We start from the raw sequence: 22,717 nt of genomic DNA on the forward strand, positions 1-22,717 counted from the left end.
ACCATACGACTTGGGGCAATATGGGTATCAAAATTCATGGTTTTTTAAACTGGTAATGAAAATTGCCATTTTGACTGGAGTGGCCAATGCCCTCGAGAAGGTTCTACCGGGGGGACATTAATCGAACCATACGACTTGGGGCAATATGGGTATCAAAATTCATGGTTTTTGATACTGGACATGAAAATTACCATTTTGATTGGACTTTTTCCGAACCATACTTGTTTTGGCAATTTATTTCCACAGAGGTGCCAAAGATTGAAAACATTTTATAGGAATAAATTATTTAGGATTAAATACATAGGCAATGTTTTAAAAATATAAAATAAAATAGAATATTTTTAGGAGTTTTGTACAAAGTTCTTTGTCATATTGGTCATGTAGAACATAACCACCTGCACCTTTTTTAAACCGCTCGAGTCAAAAAAAAAGTAAATCTTTCCCAGTTCCTGAAGGGAACACCCTTGAAGAGTATCGGGGCCAACTCCAGAACTGAATTTATGCAAAGAAAACTCTTCACTGATCGACTACATTTCCAAGAAATCCGTCCCCCGGTGAACCTATTCCCCTTGCCAACTTAGGCAGATGGATTCCTCCTGCAAAACCCAGGAATCTGTCCACCGGTGGACCAGTTCCTCTTGCCAACCTAGGCAGACAATCTTCCCAGGAATCCGTCCACCGGTGGACCAGTTCCTCTAGCAAACTTAGGAAGGGAATCCGTTCACCGGTGGACCAGTTCCTCTTGCCAACTTAGGCAGATAATCTTCCCAGGAATCCGTCCACCGGTGGACCATTTCCTCTAGCCAACTTAGGAAGGGAATCCGTTCACCGGTGGACGGATTCCTCCTGCAAAACATTGCCCAGGAATCTGTCCACCGGTGGACCAGTTCCTCTTGCCAACCTAGGCAGACAATCTTCCCAGGAATCCGTCCACCGGTGGACCAGTTCCTCTTGCCAACTTAGGCAGACTATCCGTCCACCGGTGGACGGAATTCTTCTGCAAAAAAATTCCCAGAAATTCGTCTACCGATGGACGAATTCCTCCTGCAAATCGTTGTCCCATTGCCGTTCGACTGTGGACGGATTCATCCTGAAAAACATTTCCTAGGAATCCGTCCACCGGTGGATCAGTTCCTCATGCCAACTTAGGCAGACAATCCGTTCACCGGTAGACCAGTTCCCCTTTCCAACTTTAGAGGACAAACCGTCCACCGGTGGACTAGATCCTCCTGCCAACATTGCAAGGCAATGCGTCCTCCGGAGGAACAGATTATCTTGTAAAAATACGTCCTTTGAGGAACCGACTTCACTTGGCCACCGTTGCGAGTGAAATAATCCGATCAACGGTGGCCAAATTTCACCCGGAACCCGGAACTTACTTACCTGTTCCGATCCGTGAACCGTCTTAGCACGAAAACCTGACAAAAATGACAACTTGAAACGTTTCCAAAAAATTGCACTTTTGGGAGTTCGATGAATCGATCTTGTTTTTTCATGATTTTCACCATTTCACAAGTTCGAGAAATCACACTTTTTCGAGTTCGCTTCAGCGAACTGGCAAAAGTGGGATATCTGAACTCCCAAAAGTGGGATTTTTTGTAACCGTGCAAAACAAAATCCAAAAACGCCCAAATATAGGCAACAGGCATTTTTTCACCCGGTGAAACATTTCAATTTCAATTTTACACGAATTCCAGTTCGACCCCTGTTACACGAAAGTATGTAATCGTACATGAACTGAATTTCGTGTAATCGAAATCGATTTCGTGTAATGCCTATCCTCCGTGTAGAACATCCACCTCTGTTAGAATCCTGCTAGAACGCCATGACTGGGTGTTGGAATCGAGCTTAGGTGCCCACTGAGAATTTTGGCTCGAGCCTCGACTCGATTCAGGCTCGATCTCGAGCCAGATCGACTCGAGGCCCGAGCCAAAATTCTCAGTGGGTGGAATCGTGCGAGAGGGACAGAAAGAGCGGATTTGACAGATGCACGTGCACGGAGGATAGGCATTACACGAAATCGAGTTCGATTACACGAAATTCAGTTCAAGTACGATTACATTGAGCCGCCATAACAGCGAAGGGCTGCCCACCCAAATCTGGTGCTTTGTTGACATCCGCTTCTGTCACTCCACCGCGCTACTGGCCCAAGGCTGTATATCATAGGTACTCGCGATCTTGCTTTGCATTAGTGTGAGTGCATGACTCCGTGCCACTAAAACCAAAACAATAACAAACGAACAATGGACCGTGCCAGGAAAACCAAAACATAAACAATGTCAGTGTCAGTGAAGTGAGAGAGTCAGAGATAACGATTTTGACAACCGCACTACTACACACTCAATCGCGAGTACCTTAGGTAGAAAGCCATGCTACTGGCCTGCATACACAGAAAAAACAGCTCACTCACCTGTTCTGTTACCGAACCACCTCGCTGAAAACAATATTCAAATGCTGTAAGGTGTTAACGATGCTCTTAGCGCCACCCGCACAAAAGCCCACTTAAAATCTCGCCGCACATACCACGAACAAATTGCATCAAGCCCAAAGTTGTAATAGCCAAGCGTGAATAAAGATTGCCGTTCTGCTGTTTGTTTTCATTTGACAACCGCCCGCCCGCCCTGCCCCTCCGCTGCAAGTCCGCCACAGTTTCGCTGCTGCACGATCTACTGCTGTTATTCTTCGTTGTTGCTGCCTATCGTACATTTCTACGCATTGGCCTGAGCCGTCCACGTACTCGTCAGATTGCTTGATGGTGTAAGTAGCATAGTGCTGTCGGCGTTGTCTGTGTTGTTGGACAGAACAGTACCAAGGGAATGGTGGAAAGAGAGGAATCACAAATCCGTATAAATAATTTCAAGATTTTTCAGGTGTAAACCGAAAACGCGATCAAAAATTAAAGTGGAAGAATAAGACTTTTAATTGCTTATTTAATTGTCGGTGTACAAGACGCCGCACTTTTTAATCATTTTCTGACGTCCATTCAATTTTGTAGTCCAAACCCAGTCATTTAATTGGAAAAATAAAATTCTTTTTCAAATTTTCTTTTCTTGATTTGTATTCACCTACGTCGAAGACCAAGATTGTTTACTTTTTGCTCTTTGGTCTGACAGTCTTGGTCTGACAGATTTGGTCTGTCAGCTTTATCATGGATTTTGGTCTGGTCTAGGCGAGGGATAGGACACAGCACCTTCCTGAACAGTACATGAGCTACCCCCTGTATTATTCGCTGGACAACTAGCGCCATCTATTGCCGAGCACTGCTAACATGGATTTAAAAACATTGGCAGAGTTGCCAAAACTCATTGAAACGATGAAACAGGAATCACTAAACTGTACGAAGGAACTAGTTTCTAGCCAACAATTCCTGTCCAGCAAATTTGAGGAAATCGTGCAAAGCCTCAAGATTCTGAGTGATGAAGTACAACACCTACGCGCTGAGAACGATCAACTGCGGTGCTCAATCAAAACACTATCGCTGAATGCAAAATCCATATCGAACGCAGTTCAGAGCACTGAAAGGGACTTTGATAGTAATTAACTATTCTGGGGTTAGATATGAGATGAGCACATGGAGTCCCTTAGGGGGATTGCTCCATAGGGCGGCACGTGTCTTCCGGAGATTTCTACACAAACTACAAATTTTTCACTTTACACTTACCAGGGAATCAGCACATTGTCAGGGGAAATACTACAAGACTTTGGTTCGATAACTTAAGGAAAGACGACACAACTTGAAGTAGATTTAGACCAGACATATTTATTCAGGGATTATCACGTGGTTTTCTCGAAGGGGGGGGGGGGGGTCATTCCAGAAGGGAAAGAGACAAAAGGAGAGGGTTTTGTGGTTAAATACTTGCGCAAATTTTATTTAAATTCTTCCTCAGCATGGTGAAGGCTAAGGGATCGTTGCGGCCGTTGCTGCTGCTGTTGAAACTGCTACTGCTGTTGGTGCTGCTCTCCTGCTACCTCGAACCGGGTTGGGTCACCGCCAGTGTCGCTGGTTCTTCGCCGCCGCGACGGCGTCGTTCGACGCACCGCCGGAGACGGATAGCTTCACCCCGCAGGGCCACTGGTTCACACACTTGACGAGCGAACACGAGAGTTTTGGGGGTAGCAGGCCATATGTGTAACGGATGGCGGTCGTTCCTATGTCCGGAGAGTGGTTCACACGCGCGCGCACTGTCTTCTGTGGTCAAGTCCGAGCGAGGACACACCAGTTCACGAGCGGGGGAGGTCAGATTTTACTTACGCCACACTCATGCAATTTGTACCGCAGTACATCTTGCGCCCCGCTCTGACCACTTTTTCTTCATGCATGCTAAAGTTCACCACGCTCGCTCGGACAGGTCGTACGTTTTGGCCACGGAAGGTAGCTCGGCTAGGGATCGACTTTTCACGTGGGTGTGTCTTCAGCACTAGATCACCCTTAACCGTTCGTGGTGCACTTCACAATGACCCGTACTATTAGTTCGTAAGCTAGATTTTAATTCGTATGGCGTTTCACTGTTTTTTAACTGTACTAGCTCGTAAGTTTTAAACGTTTTTAGATTTTTTTTAAAAAATCCGCGGAACTTCACCCGTTCATGTGTTGATGGATGAATCGGGTGGCTACCTGGTCTTCACTCTCCGGACGGGTATGGTTTTCGTCTTGCGACTAGAGAGCGAGATGAGGGCGTTCAAGGCTTTTATAGCTTTTTCCGAACGCCAATCCCGCGTGTTCGGGCTAAACGTCCGGTTCCCCTTGATGACACCAAAGATACCTAATTTAAAAAGATAGACAACTCCCAAAATCTGGGAACAACGCTCAATCATCAAAACCGCAGAGCCATCTGGTGGGCTGACATTCAAGTTGTCGAGCTTTCCAATGCCTGTACACGCACACAATGAAACAAAATATGCGCGCACGCACACAGTCAAACATGGTAGTGATGTTGTTTTTCGTTCATCTCTTTCGCACTGTTTTGACTTCGGTTTTGACCAAATTTTTACAGAGCGAGGAAAACATTCAGTGAAATGGCGAGCAAGTTTTGGAATTTCACAGAGTCTCGGCCCGAAACTTCAAACACGAACAAAAGCGGCGTTCCGAAGATTGGCAATGACGTTTTGGAATTTTGACAGTCTGGAACGCATGAATTACCCCATTATCGGTTTCCCGCACGGGTGAGGTGGATATTGTTGCACATGGCAAAAGTTGGGAATTTTGCAACTTTTTAAATTTATGCTAAATTTCGAAATTTAAACACAAATCTGCAGTAAACTTATTTGAAAATATAATATAATAATAATAAGCTAAAGGCACGATGATTTGATTTATTATCTGGCTCAGAGAAGCGATAAAAGCGGTTTGAATTGAAAAAAAAATAATATTTTTTTTTTCTTTTCTAGAGTTTAACGAACTTTTGTCTGTTTGTAAGTCTTAAAGTTAGTATAGAAATCTCGATAGAAATATTTCCAAAAAAAGTAAATTTTTCGGCTCGTCTACACAAAATCTCATGTTTGTAAACAAACGACGCCATTTTGCCAATGTTCTTCGGTAGCTCATATCAGGCCACTGCCGGGGCCCTGGAATTTCATGATTAAGTTAATTATTAATTTTTTATTAATTAAGTAAATTAATTATGAACAAAGGGGCCCTCAAGACGAGTTAATTGATAGGTTTAAAAGCAAAACTATTTTCAGGTGATTCGGTAAGACCGGATTGGCCAACAATCGGACACAGGTCAGACGGGTGTTACGGCAATATTTGTATTTCTTTGAATCCCAAAACATTTGTTTTATTAATAATCTTTTGATTGTGTGCATGTGTTTTAAATACTTGTTTATTTTTTAATTTAAATTAACGAATTTTTCTATTTATTGCTAAATTGATCAATACGTATCACTACACAATCGAAAAACAACAACAATGTTCGCTAACTGATTGGTTTGCTTCAAATAAAAATTCAAAACAAAAGGCGCTGAGCACAGCAAAACACATCCGTCTCGTGCGGTGGCGCGAAAAGCAGTGACAGCAGCAACAAGCTTTTTCGTTTCTTCTCTTCGCTGCGCTGAAACTTTATTTTTTTCTCTCGCTCTCCCACCATCGCTTTAAAGCTTAATGTTTGAATATTTTCCCGTTCGCATCGGAGTGGCGCTAGTGTTTTGATGCCTGAAATTTGACGGAGTTGACGGCATGTGACAGAGATCTTGAAGAAGTCGATGGATGTGTGCTGTTTCAGGATCGTGTCATCGTTCCCGAGGTCATGAAGGAACAAATTTTGAAACTTTTGCACAAAAATCACTCTGGCATAAACAAAATCAAACAACTCGCGAGAAGGACTGTTTACTGGTACGACATGAATGGAGATATTGAAGATTTTGTCAAATCTTGTAAAGTTTGTCATGAAACAACAGCTGTTACCAGGAAAGCACCTTACTCAAATTGGACACCTACAACGAAACCATTTAGCAGGATCCATGCAGATTTTTTTATTTTGAGAAGAAGGTTTTTTTTTGGTTGTAATTGACAGTTTCACCAAGTGGATCGAGTTGGAGTACATGAGGAACGGTACTGATCACAGAAAGGTTATCAAAGTGTTTCTTGGGATTTTTGCCAGGTTCGGGCTGCCGGACGTTTTGGTGACAGATGGTGGACCACCGTTTAATGCTGAAGCTTTTTGCCTTTCTTACTAAAGAAAGGTATAGTGTTTGCTTTTGGCTCCGACTCCAATTCAAGCTTCGTTCTCAAATCATTTCTCGAGAAATATAAATTCGAAAAATTTGCAAAAAATCTTGGACGATCGATTTTCGACGCCCGATGGATTGACAATGACAGAATTGGTCTACCTCCAATATCCGAATTTTGGCGCTTAATTTACTGTAGAGCACGCGTGACGTCCGTGTGTGGTAAAAAAGTGCTCAATTTTGTGGTAGGGGGTTTCTCAGAGCCCACATTATGGATTTAAGCTGTCTTGGGCGCATTTGAAAGGGGATGTGCTGAACCTGAACCAGTTCCATACCAAATTTGAATTTATCCATTTTTTATGGGGACTCGGAGTGTGTTTTCACCAAATCAGGCGGTTTTCAAATGAAAATTCGGTCGAAAATTGAAGTATTGAAATCGTTTATTTATCCAAAAAATTGCATTTTTCCAGCCCTACATCCTCCCAAATTTTGATCCACGTCGGTAATGTGGTTCTTGATTTACAGCTTGTGGACTAATTCACTGAGAGGGGGAAAAACCCCTAAAAAAGGTAAAAGCCAACTTTCACCAAATGCCAAAACTATTCCTTTGGCATTTTATCTAATTTTTTTTCTCCACATCATAATCTAGACCATACTCGATGTTCTGAAACAAATTTGACCTCATTCGGATTTACCGTTCAGATTTTAGAAAATTTCCATTTTTGCCTTTCTTACTAAAGAAAGGTATAGTGTTTGCTTTTGGCTCCGACTCCAATTCAAGCTTCGTTCTCAAATCATTACTCGAGAAATATAAATTCGAAAAATTTGCAAAAAATCTTGGACGATCGATTTTCGACGCCCGATCGATTGACAATGACAGAATTGGTCTACCTCCAATATCTGAATTTTGGCGCTTAATTTACTGTAGAGCACGCGTGACGTCCGTGTGTGGTAAAAAAGTGCTCAATTTTGTGGTAGGGGGTTTCTCAGAGCCCACATTATGGATTTAAGCTGTCTTGGGCGCATTTGAAAGGGGATGTGCTGAACCTGAACCAGTTCCATACCAAATTTGAATTTATCCATTTTTTATGGGGACTCGGAGTGTGTTTTCACCAAATCAGGCGGTTTTCAAATGAAAATTCGGTCGAAAATTGAAGTATTGAAATCGTTTATTTATCCAAAAAATTGCATTTTTCCAGCCCTACATCCTCCCAAATTTTGATCCACGTCGGTAATGTGGTTCTTGATTTACAGCTTGTGGACTAATTCACTGAGATGGGGAAAAACCCCTAAAAAAGGTAAAAGCCAACTTTCACCAAATGCCAAAACTATTCCTTTGGCATTTTATCTAATTTTTTTTCTCCACATCATAATCTAGACCATACTCGATGTTCTGAAACAAATTTGACCTCATTCGGATTTACCGTTCAGATTTTAGAAAATTTCCATTTTTGCCTTTCTTACTAAAGAAAGGTATAGTGTTTGCTTTTGGCTCCGACTCCAATTCAAGCTTCGTTCTCAAATCATTTCTCGAGAAATATAAATTCGAAAAATTTGCAAAAAATCTTGGACGATCGATTTTCGTCGCCTCGTCGACAAGTTGTCAAGTTGAGCTTCACATGCAGACGCTAGCAATGCTGGCGCGTGATGCTGGCGCGTATAGAGTTTTGATACTAGATTACCCCCTTTTAGTTTAAGTTGCTTTATCGATTGCTAGTTCATCATACATCGCCTATCATTATTTTCTATGCTAAGCTTCAGTGAACGCAAACTAGACGCAAGCAGCTATCCGTTCTGAAGCTTTATGCTCAGCCGTTGTATGCTTCCCAATCCCAAAAACGCCTAAATGCATACTACATACTCATGCATACTTATTGAAAGCTCACAATTTTGCCTAACGCCTAAATGACAGATTAGTGAGTTTCAGTAGGCGTTTCAAAGCTTTCAAGAACATTTATGCGGCTTTTCCGTTACATCGTTGTTTACAACACGGCAAATTCTCGGGTGTTGAAACACTTTCTGCTAGTCATTTTGTAACCACTTTAACGCATTGGAGCAAGACGGAATTATTTTGTTTTCTCGTTAATTCTTGATATTTTGAAAAGTGCAAAAAAAAAAACACTCAGAGAATACGAACAATTTAGCGATATGCAGAAAACATTACGAACATCGCAAATTGTGAGCTAATTCTCTGTCTCAAAAACAATGTGTTCTGATTTAAAAAATTGAAAATGCTTGTGTGCGAGCACAGCTTACAACCGGCCATGGCAAATGGGGCAAAAACCAGCGCTTTTCAGTTATATGAAAAAATATGGTTGAGTTTCGAATTGTATTATGAATGGACCATTCTTTATTTTGCTATTTCTTTGAAAAAAAAAATCAACTGCCGTTAACTTCCTTTTGTAAGAAAGGCTCTATTTCACCCCAGGTGGGATTAAATCGGGTTTTTTTTCCAAATCGCAACCACCACCAACCAGCAAGCGGCGCAGAGAGCATGCCCAGTCAAATCAATCCGAATTCTGAAACGGAATCTAATTAGAATCGTATACAAATTCCGTTTCAAACGCAACAACCGGTTCGAACACGGAACCGGTTGTTGCGTTTGAAACGGAATTTGTATACGATTCTAATTAGATTCCGTTTCAGAATTCGGATTGATTTGACTGGGTGAGTTTGAAGATTCCGACCGAGGGGGACGTCACTCCTGCGTTCACCGAGCGATAAAGCTCCCTTCTCAAACCTTTGCAGCACGATCTTGTGCTTTTCCGCTTTATGTTGCTTTAACTCGCGTTAACCGCGATAACTTGCTTTTTGGCTTACCTTTTGTTGCTTCCACGCATCAGACTGCTCGATTTTTTTTGACAGCTAGAACTGTCAAACGCATATGATAGTTCTCGTTGTCAAATCAGTCGAGCAGTTTGTTTTGCTGGAACCGATCGTCTGCCATCGGACCGCATCCCGTCGCCGGAAAACTGTGACGACCACGAGGTGGAGGAACAACCTTATTTTTCACTATCTTCCACCTTCCATCTAAAGGTTATGTATGTACCTGAACAAAATCGCCAAAGCCGCTGTTATTTTATAGCCGTTTCGGGGAAGTTGGTTTGCACCCGGTGCAACGTCGTGATGGACCACACCCGGAAAGCCGGAAATCGATAAGCACTGGAAAGTCGAGAAGCAAGTTTCGTTGGTGGCGGAACGCGAAGAAGGCGGAGAGCACGTGTCGTGTGAAACGCAGTTCAGCCAACATCCAGAAGGGACACTTTACTTTGATCCGGACAGCGGGGATTTGAGGTGTTCCTCGTACATCGTGATCTCAAGATATTCTTATCTCTGGGGTTCCCTACACACAAAATGAAAATTTGCTCGGTCTGTTCAGGAACATGGCAAACACACTTGGGTACAAAGATAATCAACTCCCCATGGTCTCGCTCAGACGTATGGCTCGCGACCCTATCGCGCCCGGAACGATGCCTCCAATCGTGTGCCAATTTGCCCTGAAGAACGTTAGAGACGAATTCTACCGCAGTTACCTCAACCTGAAGACCCTCAGCTTGCGCAACTTTGGATTCGACAGTGACAACCGTGTGTACATCAACGAAAACCTCACCGAGCAAGCCAGACAGATTCGAAGTGAGGCTCTGAAACTCAAGAAGAAGGGGAGGCTGCTGAGGGTTTACTCCAGAGACGGCGTCGTTTTCGTGAAGGGACCTGGTGCTGCTGATGCCGTCGCGTGCCACACGCTGGACAAGCTGTTCCACCACGTCAAATAACCTTTCCTCAAAAGCGCTCTCTCTCCTTTCCCCACCTCCTTTGTTTCCCTTCCTTAAGTTTTTTCCGTGAATCCCCACCCCTCCTGAAAGTCAATTTGTGAAAATAGTTCACCAATCAAACCTATCCTCGCTAAATCATTCATCCCGCCTCGATTTTCCCTTGAATCCGATCCCTTATTTCCCGTGAATCCATCCTTCCTGAAAGTCTGTTGCTGAAGAAAAAAAATACTACGCTTGCTGATCAAATTGTTGCTGATGATGTCTGCTGTTGTTGCTGATGACGGTTTGCTGATGCTGCTGATGACGGTTGCTGATGTCGCTGTTTTACGGATGCTGCTGTTGCTGGTGAGGTCGGCCGCTGTTGTCGATGACTGTTGTTCCTGTCGGCGATGTCGTAAGCTACCGTTTTTGCTGTAGTGCTGGTACTACCGTGCTGGATGCAGAGGCGCTATCAATGGCCGTAACTTACTAAGATAGTTGTGTTACTTTATGTTTGATTGATTTAATCCTAGACGGCCCATATTTCAAGAAAAGTGAATTCAATAATTAGTTATAAGATATGCTTCTCAAATCCTAGTTGTAATTTTCGTGTGGTGGGTATGGCAGTTGGGTTTCCTCTGAAGTCAATTTGCAGTTGGTTCTACGATGTTGAATAGTGGATCCGTTCACAACACCCCTTCAAATTCATTCATTCCACGTGCGGTCATCAATGCTTGTTTAAATAATGAAAAATTGAATATTTCTCACATCAATGTTCAAAGCCTTTGTGCTCGACAGTTCACTAAATTCAATGAACTTAAAATGTCTTTTATTGACAACAAAATTGATATCATTTGTATGACAGAAACTTGGTTAAGTGATAAGATTACCGATTCGATGATTGAAATTGATAATTTCCAACTGGTTAGAAATGACCGAAATCGACAAGGAGGAGGTATTTGTGTATATTATCGAAAGAATTTGAATTGCCGCATTGTTAGTAAATCGATATCTTCTCCATACTTTCATACAACTGAATTTTTGTTGCTGGAAATGCAATGCGGTTTGAACAAATTTCTACTAGGAGTTTACTATAATCCACCAACTTCTGATTGTTCTGGTCTTCTGGCATCCCACTTTGAAGAGTATAACATAAAATATGATTCAACCTTTTTTATAGGTGATTTCAATACTAATTTGATGAAAGATTCGAATAAATCACGAAGTTTTCGTGATGTTCTGGAAAGAAAGTCATTTGTTTGTATAAACGATGAGCCAACATTCTTTCATAATACTGGTTGTTCTCAGCTCGATCTTCTTTTGACTGACTCTCCGCAACTTATTATAAAAAATGATCAAATTTCTATGCCAGGTGTGTCAAGTCATGATATGATAATTGCCTCATTAGATATTGATTTCAATTCTGAAAAAAATATTATTTATTATAGAGATTACAATAACTTTAATGCGGCAGCTTTGCGTGATACCTTTTTTTCTTTCGACTGGAACTCTTTTTTGCGTATAACTGATCCTAATGATTTATTGGTCAGTTTTAATGAAAGACTTAAGGTGTTACATGAAGACTTTTTTCCCCTCAAGTGGTACAAACCAAGAGACAATCCTTGGTATAACAATGGTATTGAACTAGCTATCGTTAATAGAAATATTGCCTACAATAATTGGAAACGTAACAAAACTACTGATCTGCATAACAAATATAAAAGACTTAGAAATCGCGTAAATGAAACGATCAAACATGCCAAGGAAAATTATGAAAGAAGAATTATTAATACCAACGTTCCTAGTAAACAATTATGGAAAAATATTAAAAAACTTGGTGTTACTAAAACTAGTTCCACCCACAAAAGCTGCGAGTTTTCTCCTACAGACATTAATAATTTTTTTGCCTCTAATTTTACGTCCGATGATACTCTTTATGATGGTGTTTCAGGCTTTTCAAATGATGATGGTTTTCGTTTTCGACTAGTGGAAGATTTTGAGGTTGTTAATGCTGTATTTTCTATCACTTCAAATGCAATCGGTTTAGATGAAATACCAATTAAATTTGTTAAAATTATTCTACCCTTAGCATTATCTTATATTACTCATATTTTCAATTCTATTTTTCTGACTTCAATTTTTCCTAATGCATGGAAACGCGTAAAAGTTATTCCTATTAAGAAAAAAAATAATAGTACTTCTTTAAGTAATCTTAGGCCAATAAGCATTCTAAGTGCTCTTTCTAAAGCATTTGAAAAATTAGTAAAATCACAAATTTCAGAATATGTTAATCAAATGAATTTACTGAGTCCCTATCAATCAGGTTTTAGAAAACACCACAGCACTGAAACTGCGTTAATAAAAATACACGACGACATTGCCTTAAATTTAGATAAAAAGGGTATTGCTATTTTGCTCTTAATAGATTTCGCCAAGGCATTTGATCGTGTGTCACATACAAAACTATTGCATAAATTAAAATCTAAATTTAACTTTTCTTCTATGGCTGTTGATCTTATAAAGTCATATTTAAACGATCGAAGTCAAGCCGTTTTGTACAATGATGTCTTTTCTAGTTTTGTAATGATAAAATCTGGTGTCCCCCAAGGTTCAGTCTTGGGGCCAATTCTATTCTCGCTTTTTATAAATGATCTTCCATCGGTTCTAACTTTTTGTTCGGTGCATTTATTTGCTGATGATGTCCAAATTTACTTCAATGCTGATGTTAATTATAATCTTGATGTTGTTGCACGAAAAATTAATTCCGATCTTCATAGTGTTTGGCTCTGGTCTCAACGTAACTTGTTGTTTATAAATTCGTCTAAAACGCAAGCAATTCTATTCAGTCATTCCAAGATTAAAGTGAATCATCCCATGTTGTTTTTGAATGGTGACCTAATTGTTTTTGTTGATAAAGTTGTAAATCTTGGGGTAACCTTTATGTGTAATTTATGTTGGGAGACCCAAATCAACATTCAGTGTGGAAAAATTTATGGAACATTAAAGAAATTACATCTTGTAGCCAGACATCTAGACATAGCAACAAAAATTCGAATTTTTAAATCCCTGCTTTTTCCGCATTTTATTTATGGAGATTTCTTGTACACAAATGCATCTATGGCAGCCCTTGATCGACTTAGGGTGGCACTTAATTCATGTGTAAGATTTGTTTATAACCTTCCAAGAATATCTAGAGTTACTCACTTGCAGAAAACACTTATTGGATGTAATTTTTCGCAATTCTATAAATTTCGTTCATGTGTTAACTTGTTCAGAATAATTCATACTAAAAAACCAGAATATTTATATACTAAGCTCAGACCGTTAAGATCTACAAGAACTAAAAGTTTTTTGATACCGCAACATTCGTCTTTTTACTATAGTCAATCTTTCTTTGCAAGAGGGGTTGTGAATTGGAATCAATTAAGCATTAGTATCAAAAATAGTCATTCTTATAAAAATTTCAAAGAAAACCTACTGTCAGAACTCGCCAGCGTAAATTAGAATTAGGATAAAGAGAAGCATAGCATTAAGGAATCGATTTATCGATATTGAATTAAATCCTGCATCTGCACACTTTGTAACAAATTAAAAGGCTAAGCCTTAAGTTACATTATTTGAATTAAATAAATAAATAAATAAATAAATAAATAAATGGACCATACGCGGATACATTCTTCGATAGGCTCGAGGATAGGATCCTGTTGTCCAATTCACACGTCAATCAGTGCGAAACCTGCCTCCAAGTGAGACAATTCCGTGCTGCGGGTCAACAAGTCCAAGGAACGAAAAGTGGACCAGGACGATACTCCAAAACACAATCAACCCTCCTACAAGGCCGAACGATACCCACTCGAAACAACAGCATCCAACGCCATCTCAAACCTGGCTGAACACTTACTGATCCGGCTTCAGCGAGTTAGCAGCTTCCGGATGGAATGTGCGAGGAGAGAAAATCGTGAAATCATTTAATCATATTTATATTTTTATCCTATGTTTTTATATATTTATACAGTGATGAAAGTTATGAATTAAACCAGGACAAATTTTAATAAGTTAATTGTTTAATATGTTAACTAACCCTAGACTTAGAACTAACAATTTAATGTAAAACTAAAATTATTTGTAATTGATCGTGTGAACCAACCTAACAACAATCATCGTATTGATCATCGCGAGCGAAACTGTTAGCTATTCTCGCGAGATCGTCACGATAACTGCAGTAGAATCGTGTAGATAACAAAAAACGAAAACTGCTGAGCCTGTAGTGGTCAGCAGATAGGTTCAGATCAGAACAACAAAACCCCCTAGAAACAGATCCCAATAAACCACGGTCAAAGCAACTTCGCGTCGCGTTTTATCCAAAGAAAATAAGTAGTTTTTGTTCCAAGTTTGTGCGAAATAAAACCCAAGTACATTTAACTTTGTTCTGCGAATCTTAGTTCTATCCATAATCCGAACTCGTATCCGCTTGTGGTTGCCGTGGTGAAATCCTTGGTGAAGTTCTGGGCTGTGTGTGCTTCCACCAGAAAATTAGTGCGTTGGTCCACTTGAGCCGTGAAGAATTGTGCATTAAGTGGCTGGGAAAAGGTTCTCTTGTGTGCTCTGCGAGGAAATAAGTCGTGTGTGATCCGTTTGGTGCTACAAGTTGGTTTGCTTACGCAATCAACCGAGCTGAGTGGGAATTGGGTGTTTCTGCTGTGGCCGTTTGAGTGAAGAATCTACCTGGGCGTCTTGGACGTCTACGCGGCGGTGGCTGTGGCACCTGAACCGGTCACGTAAGTGCGTGCTAGCTGCATTTTTTGGGCCACTCTTCGAGTGGGTGTAAATTCCTCCCATCGAACCATCCGGGACCGAGCCCGGCCCCATCATCTGGTCCTTCGAACCGGATGGGAGGTCGCCCCGACCAGGAGGTGCGGTGAGTACGCCATTTTTGAGGATTGCTGCACAAAGGTGCATTGTTGGCTCCAACTAAGCCATTTTGTTGGAGAGCGTGGTTCTTGCTAAGAACAATTAAGCGCGCGCGAAAATTGGCCTAATTGTACTCGCGTTTGCGGTGTGCCCCAAGCGAGATTTTTTGGAAATTTGGAATTCCGGCAGAAATTGGCCAACCTGGGAGCAAACTTTTGAAAGTTTTGCGCGCATGCTAAAGTGGTTGTGGGTGGCAAGTCAATCGCGTTAGGGTGGTACGATCGCGTCGGTAGTACCTGCCCCGGTCGAACCTGCGTCGCGTAACTCAGTACGAGCGCGACGGGAAAATCCGTATCCGATACTCCGTGCTGTTTCCGTTTCCCGCGTTTTGTTTTTGGTGGTAGCGAAGTCCAGTGGTGAGTGAGAGTGTGCATTATGGCTGCGGCGAAGCAACGGTTGTCCGATTGCTTGGTCAGGCGGCAAGGTATCGAGACCATGCGCAACCAGGTGGAAAAGTTCATCGCGAAGTTCAACGCTGAGACGGACACGTGCCAGATTCCTGTCCGTTTGGAGAGTTTGGATCGAGCGTACCGCGAGTTCCTCGAAGTCCAAGCCGAGCTCGAACGCACCGATAAATCCGAGTATTTGGAAACTCATTTGACGGAACGAGCCGACTTCGAGACGAGATACTGTGAAGCCAAGGGATTTTTGCTGTCGAAGCGGACCGAGGAGCAGAACCTGACCGCATTGAACAGCACCATGAACACCAGCCAGCCTACCCATCCAGTATCCTTCCACCTACGCCTACCCAAGATCGATCTGCCGAAATTTGATGGAGATTTCTCTCGTTGGCTGTCCTTCCGTGATGCGTTCACGTCGATGGTGCATTCGAATCCAGACATCCCAACAGTGGCAAAGCTGCAGTACTTGTTGAACTCACTCGTCGATAAAGCAGCACTGCAGTTCGAGAACGTGGAGATTGAGGCAGACAAGTATGCGCCAACGTGGGACGAACTGCTGAAGCGCTACGACAACAAGCGGTTCCTGAAGCGCAAACTGTTCCATGCCCTGTACGATCTGCCTTCGCTGAAGCGCGAATCTGCTAGTGACCTGCGTACGCTCGTGGACGATTTTCACCGGCATGTGAAGGCGTTGGAAAAGCTGAAAGAGCCAGTCGCACACTGGGACACACCTCTTGTCAGCATCCTGTGCTACAAGCTGGACTCCAGATCGCTGCGTGCTTGGGAGGAGCACACTAGCAAAGAAGAAGATGTGACGTACGCAATGCTGACCGACTTCCTGTACCAACGGTTGAGAATGCTTGAATCCGTCCGTGAGACCTCAGAGCAGCAGCAGCCGTCCAAGGTGGCCGGTACCAATCCCCATCCGTTCCAGAAGAAGCCGTTCAAGGTCGTATCCAACGCTGTCGCATCTAGGATGTAGAGCAACAATCCACAGTGTCTGGCCTGCTCGGAATCCCATCGTTTGTTTGAATGCCCAGTGTTTGCCAGGAAGTCCATCCAACAACGCCAAGATTTGGTGTACCAGAAGCGCCTCTGCTGGAACTGCTTCCGATCCGGACACCAATCTCGGAATTGCTTGTCGAGATTTACGTGCCAGGTCTGCCACGAGAAGCACCACACCCTGTTGCACCGAGATGCACCCCCGAAGATGTCGTCAACCCAAGCCGCGCCGAAGAAGCCATCCCAGCAACCGATCCAATCCACGTCGACGTCGGTGGATCCCACATCTAGTACGTCGAACCCAGAATCCCAAGTTAGTTTGTCCGTCCAGTCGCACCGAAGCACAGTACTCCTGGAGACGGTTGCACTTGAAGTTCTTGGCCAGAACGGAAAGAAGTATCCTGCTAGAGCCCTGCTCGATTCGGCGTCCATGTGCAACTTCATCACGAAGAAGCTTGCGAACACCCTGAACCTCCGTCGAAAGAAGGTCGACATCGATGTAGCAGGGATCGGAGAATCCACGAAGCAGATCAAGTGCCAGCTGACTGCAACCATCCAATCCAAGTACACTCCGTACGCTGCTAAGCTCGAGTTCCTTATCCTGAAGAGACCGACGATCAACCTGCCAACCATCCCAGTCGACGTATCCCAGTGGAAGCTACCTGAAGTTTCGTTGGCAGATCCCAAGTTCAACGTTCCGTCTGATATTGACATTGTTATCGGCGGAGAATCCTACCACGAGCTGCACACTGGCAGCAAGCAGACCCTCGACGAGGGCCTCCCGTTGATGATCGAGATAGTGTTTGGGTGGACCGTATCCGGAAAAGTGTGTATCCCATCCCCAAGTATCCCACGTGTTTGCCACCTCACCACTGTTGATCGAAGCCTGGAACAAGCTCTCCAGAAGTTCTGGGAACTGGAAGCTGTCGAACCCTGTTCAGTGCTAACCACAGAAGAAACCCACTGTGAAGAAATCTATTCCGCTACCACCACGCGCGATTCGTCGGGTCGTTATATCGTTCGCTTGCCACTCACCCGCGATCCGCTCGTCACCCTCGGCGCATCCAGAACAATCGCCGAACGTCGTTTCCTGAGCCTGGAGAAGAGACTGGAGCGTGATCCCACCACTCGTGAAGCGTACTGTAAGTTCATGGACGAGTACGAACGCCTCAACCACATGCATAAGGTCGACGATCCCGTGGACGACAGCATTCCGCACTGCTATCTTCCACACCACCCGGTATTCAAAGCCTCGAGTACTACAACCAAAGTCCGCGTAGTTTTCGACGCGTCGTGCAAGACGGCGTCGGGATTCTCCGTGAACGACCTGCAACTGGTGGGACCAGTCGTTCAGGAAGATTTGTTGTCGATCGTCATGCGTTTCCGGACCTACCCAATCGCGCTCGTAGCAGACTGTGAGAAAATGTACCGCCAAGTTTTGCTACATCCGGAAGACCGTCCGTACCAACGCATCCTCTGGCGTCCCACTCCAACCCAACCGCTTGCGACGTACGAACTGAACACCGTAACGTACGGTTTCGCATCCTCGCCATTCTTGGCAACCCGCACCCTCCTCGAGATAGCCAAAGACGAAGCCAAGAACTACCCAAAAGCAGTCGAAGCAGTGAAGCAGGATTTCTATGTGGATGATTTCCTGTCTGGCGCTGATGACCTCCCATCCGCAACCCGAATCCGGAAGCAAGTATCCGCCATGCTGTTAGCAGCCGGTTTCCCGCTGAAGAAGTGGGCATCCAACGTTCCAGAGGCGCTAGCTGATGTTCCGGAAGAAGATCTTGCCATCGTTCCGCTCCGTGACCTGAAGGACGACCAATCCGTGTCTGTGCTCGGACTTGTTTGGGATCCAGTTTCCGACACACTACGCTTCAAGGTGGAACTTCCGCTACCCGCAGCTGTACTCACGAAGCGGATCGTGATGTCGTACATCGCCAAGATTTTCGATCCAGCTGGTTTCAGTGGTCCAGTTATCGTAGTATCCAAACTGTACATGCAGGGTCTGTGGACTTTGCGCACCAAGGAGAAGAACCGCTACGAATGGGACCGCCCGCTCCCCTCGCAGCTGCAAGCTGAATGGAAAGCGTACCACAGTACGCTTGAAGAGTTGTCGAAAGTCCGGATTCCAAGATGTGTGTACCTGCCAACCGCCATGTCCGTCGAGCTGCACTTCTACTCTGATGCGTCGGAGAAAGCCTACGGAGCCAACTGTTACGTGCGCTGTGAGACGGTCAAAGGTATCCAAGTGAGACTGTTGGCGTCGAGATCCAAGGTCGCTCCGCTGTCCAAGCTTCAATCCATCGCCGATCTTGAGTTGTGTGGAGCTGAACTGTCCGTGAAGTTGTACAAGAAGGTGGTGAAAGCCATCAAGAAGCCGGTAGAAGTGTTCTTCCATACAGACTCGATGATCGTACTGCAGTGGTTGCAGTCCCCACCAGCCCGTTGGAAGACATTTGTGGCGAACCGAGTAGCACGGATCCAAGCCGAAACCGACGTGAGACGCTGGCGACATGTTCCCGGAATCTGTAACCCAGCCGACGTCCTCTCCCGTGGTCTGAGCCCCATCGAGCTTGTGAACTGTTTGCTGTGGTGGTTTGGCCCGGAGTACCTGTCCAAGTCCCGTGAACACTGGCCACGCTCTGTGATTCCCGATGTCGATCCTGCTACTCTACCTGGAGCAAGAAGCAAGGCCGCCGTGATGCTGATCACCGCTGCCGATCCGAAATTCTCCGATGAGCTGTTCAACCGTTTCTCCGATTACTTCCACCTACGTCGCGCTGTTGCTTACTGGAGAAGATACTTCCGTATCCTGAAAGCTGTATCCAAGAAGGAGAAGCCAGAGCGTCCCGAAATTCTCACTGCCGCCGAGCTGCGTGACGCTGAGATCGCTCTGTGCCGTGTAGCCCAGCGAGACATGTTTGCAGAAGATGCTGCAGACCTGGTCTCCAAGGAACGAGTATCACCGTCGTCGCCGCTGAAGTGGCTCAACCCGATCCTGCACGGTGACGGACTCATTCGAGTCGGCGGAAGACTCAGCAATGCTGCAGTTCCCGATGAAGTAAAGCACCCGATCGTGCTGTTGGCGAAGCATCCGCTTTCCATCCTGTTGGCGAAATCGTACCACGTTGATTTGTTGCACGCTGGCCCCCAGCTGATGCTTGCTACGATTCGCCAGAAGTTCTGGATCATCGGTGGCCGGAATCTGGTCCGCCAAACCTACCATCTCTGCAAAGAATGTTTCCAGAACAAGCCAACCCTAGTGAAGCAGAGTATCGCCGATTTGCCAACCTCACGTGTCACCCCAACCAGACCGTTTGCTGTGAGCGGTGTAGATTATTGTGGACCTTTCTACATCAAGTCGCCCATCCGAAACCGAGCTCCAACCAAAGCGTATGTCGCTATTTTCGTGTGTTTCGCTACACGTGCTGTGCACATCGAACTAGTGTCGGACCCGAGGGGCGTGACAATGGCCTTAATGTATTAATTTTTGGCATTAAATATATTAAGGAATTAAATTCCTCTTGCCATTTGACATTTTACAGAACCACACCTGCTTTATTGAAAACGTTGGTTTGCTTTGTGTCTCTTTCGCGCTCGACTGTCAAGTTTGTTTTGATTTAATTTTGTGATGCAGCAAGCTTCCGCGCTGCAGCTGTTTTTTCGCCGAAATTGCAGGAAAAGTTTATGGAGCAGCACCGGAAAAGGTCAAACTGCCGGAGAGCATCGGAACATCCAACGTCATCGAATTCTACCGCAAGTGGAAACTTGTTTATCTCAGATGGACAGATTGTTTCGCTAAGCATCGTTCTCGCATGGTGAGTTTCAATATTCTTTTCAAACTTTTCAAGTTGAATAGGTAAATGTTATTTCAACTAACAGTTGTTTAAAAAAAACGAGCACCTTTCGAACCAGTGCTTTCTCTGTGATTAAAGGCATTATTTTGTTTTTCCCCTCCAGGTTTTAATTGGTTCGCCGCATCGCTGCTGGAAGTGTTGCATTCTTCTCGAAGGATTGCCTCCTCCAAACGGGATGTTGTTGCTGTGGGTGCCGCGGCCGTTCAACATGCGCTCGGGACAATGTCGATGGGTGATCGATGTTCCGCTGGTCAAAGGCTGGTGCTAGGAGTACTGCTCGTCGGGAAATCAGTTGAAATCTGTGCTTGAGCTTAAGCTCTTTCTTGGTTACGTGCTGAACGCGTTCAAATACCGCAAGCCACAGGTGCAGAAGGAGCAGTACCAGTTCCGTTCGCTCAGCGCGACTCAGTTCTTCCAAGCATCGAATCTGTCTGGTATAATTTGCTTAACCTGAACAGTTTCATTTGGATTGCGATTTTAATGTAAAACTGATAAAGACGTTTACTAAAAAGGATTGTGAGTCGCGATTCGTAGAGGCTTGTGCCGGGGAATTGTGCTTTTATTCATCATGCGCAAAGTCAAGTTGTGAAATAAACGTTATATATAAATAAAAATTCTATTCTAACATGATAGCGATCACATAAACATTAATTTTGTATATTTATTATTTGTTTTTAGTTAGCATATTTTTTAAATAAAGGGCAAGTACTTGTACTTCGACTGAGACCATATTAACAAAACAAACTTCCCTCCGATACCGAATGTGTCAGCTTGAGAGCTCGAATACCAAATGTGTCAGCTTGTTCGGTCGATCCGAACACTCAAAACTGCTGCTTCAATTTTTGGATGGCGATGTACGTTGTACGTGTGTGAACTTCAGAGGAAACGGTTCCAGCGAGATCGATAAAAATAAATTCCGTGGTGTTGTGTAGTCGGTTTAAGCCAGTCAACGCTTAGTCAATTTCGTTTGATGCGATCTATGTCTACAGCAAGCAGCAAGGTTCTACAGATGATACAGTTTTGCAGGTTAGGTTAGTTTGGTTTGTAGGCGGCGATGGCGATGGCTCACTTCCCTGGCGTGAGTAGTCCGTGAACACCATCAGGTGGGTCTCGATGCTATCCATTCCGAGCATCTGTAACGGTCGCGGTCGAGCTGGAAACGAAACTGACTTGTTAGATTTGGGAAAAATCTCTTTTTACGATTATAGTTACTTAAACTTTTATGGACATTCAAGAAGTAGCCACGGTTCTTCGAGCTCGCTCGGGTTGTAATCCAGACCCAAAGTTTTGTCCCCTATTCTTCTCCCTCGGCCTAGACAATCCAATTCTGGCGTTTCTGTTAAGTTACGAAAATGAACGCATGCTGGGTGACCTGTTAAGTTTAAGTAGAAGCGGTTTGCTTCTTGCCGAAGCTCAATTCCATCGGCTGCTTCAAGGATGATGTCCAAGTTCTTCGACGCAATCGCGAAGAAAAAGCAGCGAGGACGTGCTGAGCACCTGAGCCGGCGCCGGTTCGGTACTGATGAGAATGCCCATCAACTTGAAGCTGTTCTCCAGATTGCTGACCTCGGCCGTTATCTTGCCGGTCACGATCTTCCGAATTCTTCTGCGACGTCGTAGCTGGATGCTGCTTCTCGATCTGATCGAGCGTGTGCACCGGCTCGACATCGGTATCTGGAACAGTGGAACTTCGGAGGTGGTCGGTTGCTTCGAAGAAATTTACAACACTCTGCGTTGTGTCCGGCTGCTACTGGGGTTCCGGCTGAACGATGTTGATCGCCGCGAACAGTTTGCGACTCGGAACAGGCTCCTGCTGCTGTTGTGGCTGCTGATGGGAAGGAGGCAATTTTCCGTTGCTGTCGTTAAATTCCTTCTGGGCCTTTGTCAGCATGGTGGAAATGTCCACTTTTTACCTGCAACAAAGGTAAAAACAAATCGTATATTTTTGTCAATTTATCCCGTTGATAGATAACCTAAATCCTGCCAGCAACATTTCCGTTTTCACCCGTCTTTCCCATGTCCAGTCGCGAGAAGCACTCGTCACAACTTTCTTTGTGTC

The 22,717-nt window shown here is 44.2% G+C and overlaps 2 protein-coding genes across 2 annotated transcripts in view; both read left to right on the forward strand.

The window, feature by feature from the left end:
* Positions 1-22,717, forward strand: part of LOC128093327 (uncharacterized) — a 481,727-nt gene that overhangs the window by 141,576 nt on the left and 317,434 nt on the right. The window lies entirely within an intron of this gene.
* LOC120428034 (uncharacterized) lies at positions 15,765-20,926 on the forward strand. Its single transcript, XM_052711716.1, has 3 exons — positions 15,765-16,768; positions 16,841-20,123; positions 20,762-20,926. Exons 1-3 carry the CDS (start codon positions 15,765-15,767, stop codon positions 20,924-20,926), a joined length of 4,452 nt encoding a protein of 1,483 aa, XP_052567676.1.

The sequence above is a fragment of the Culex pipiens genome, chromosome 1, assembly GCF_016801865.2.
Source record: "Culex pipiens pallens isolate TS chromosome 1, TS_CPP_V2, whole genome shotgun sequence".
Classification (NCBI taxonomy): domain Eukaryota; kingdom Metazoa; phylum Arthropoda; class Insecta; order Diptera; family Culicidae; genus Culex; species Culex pipiens.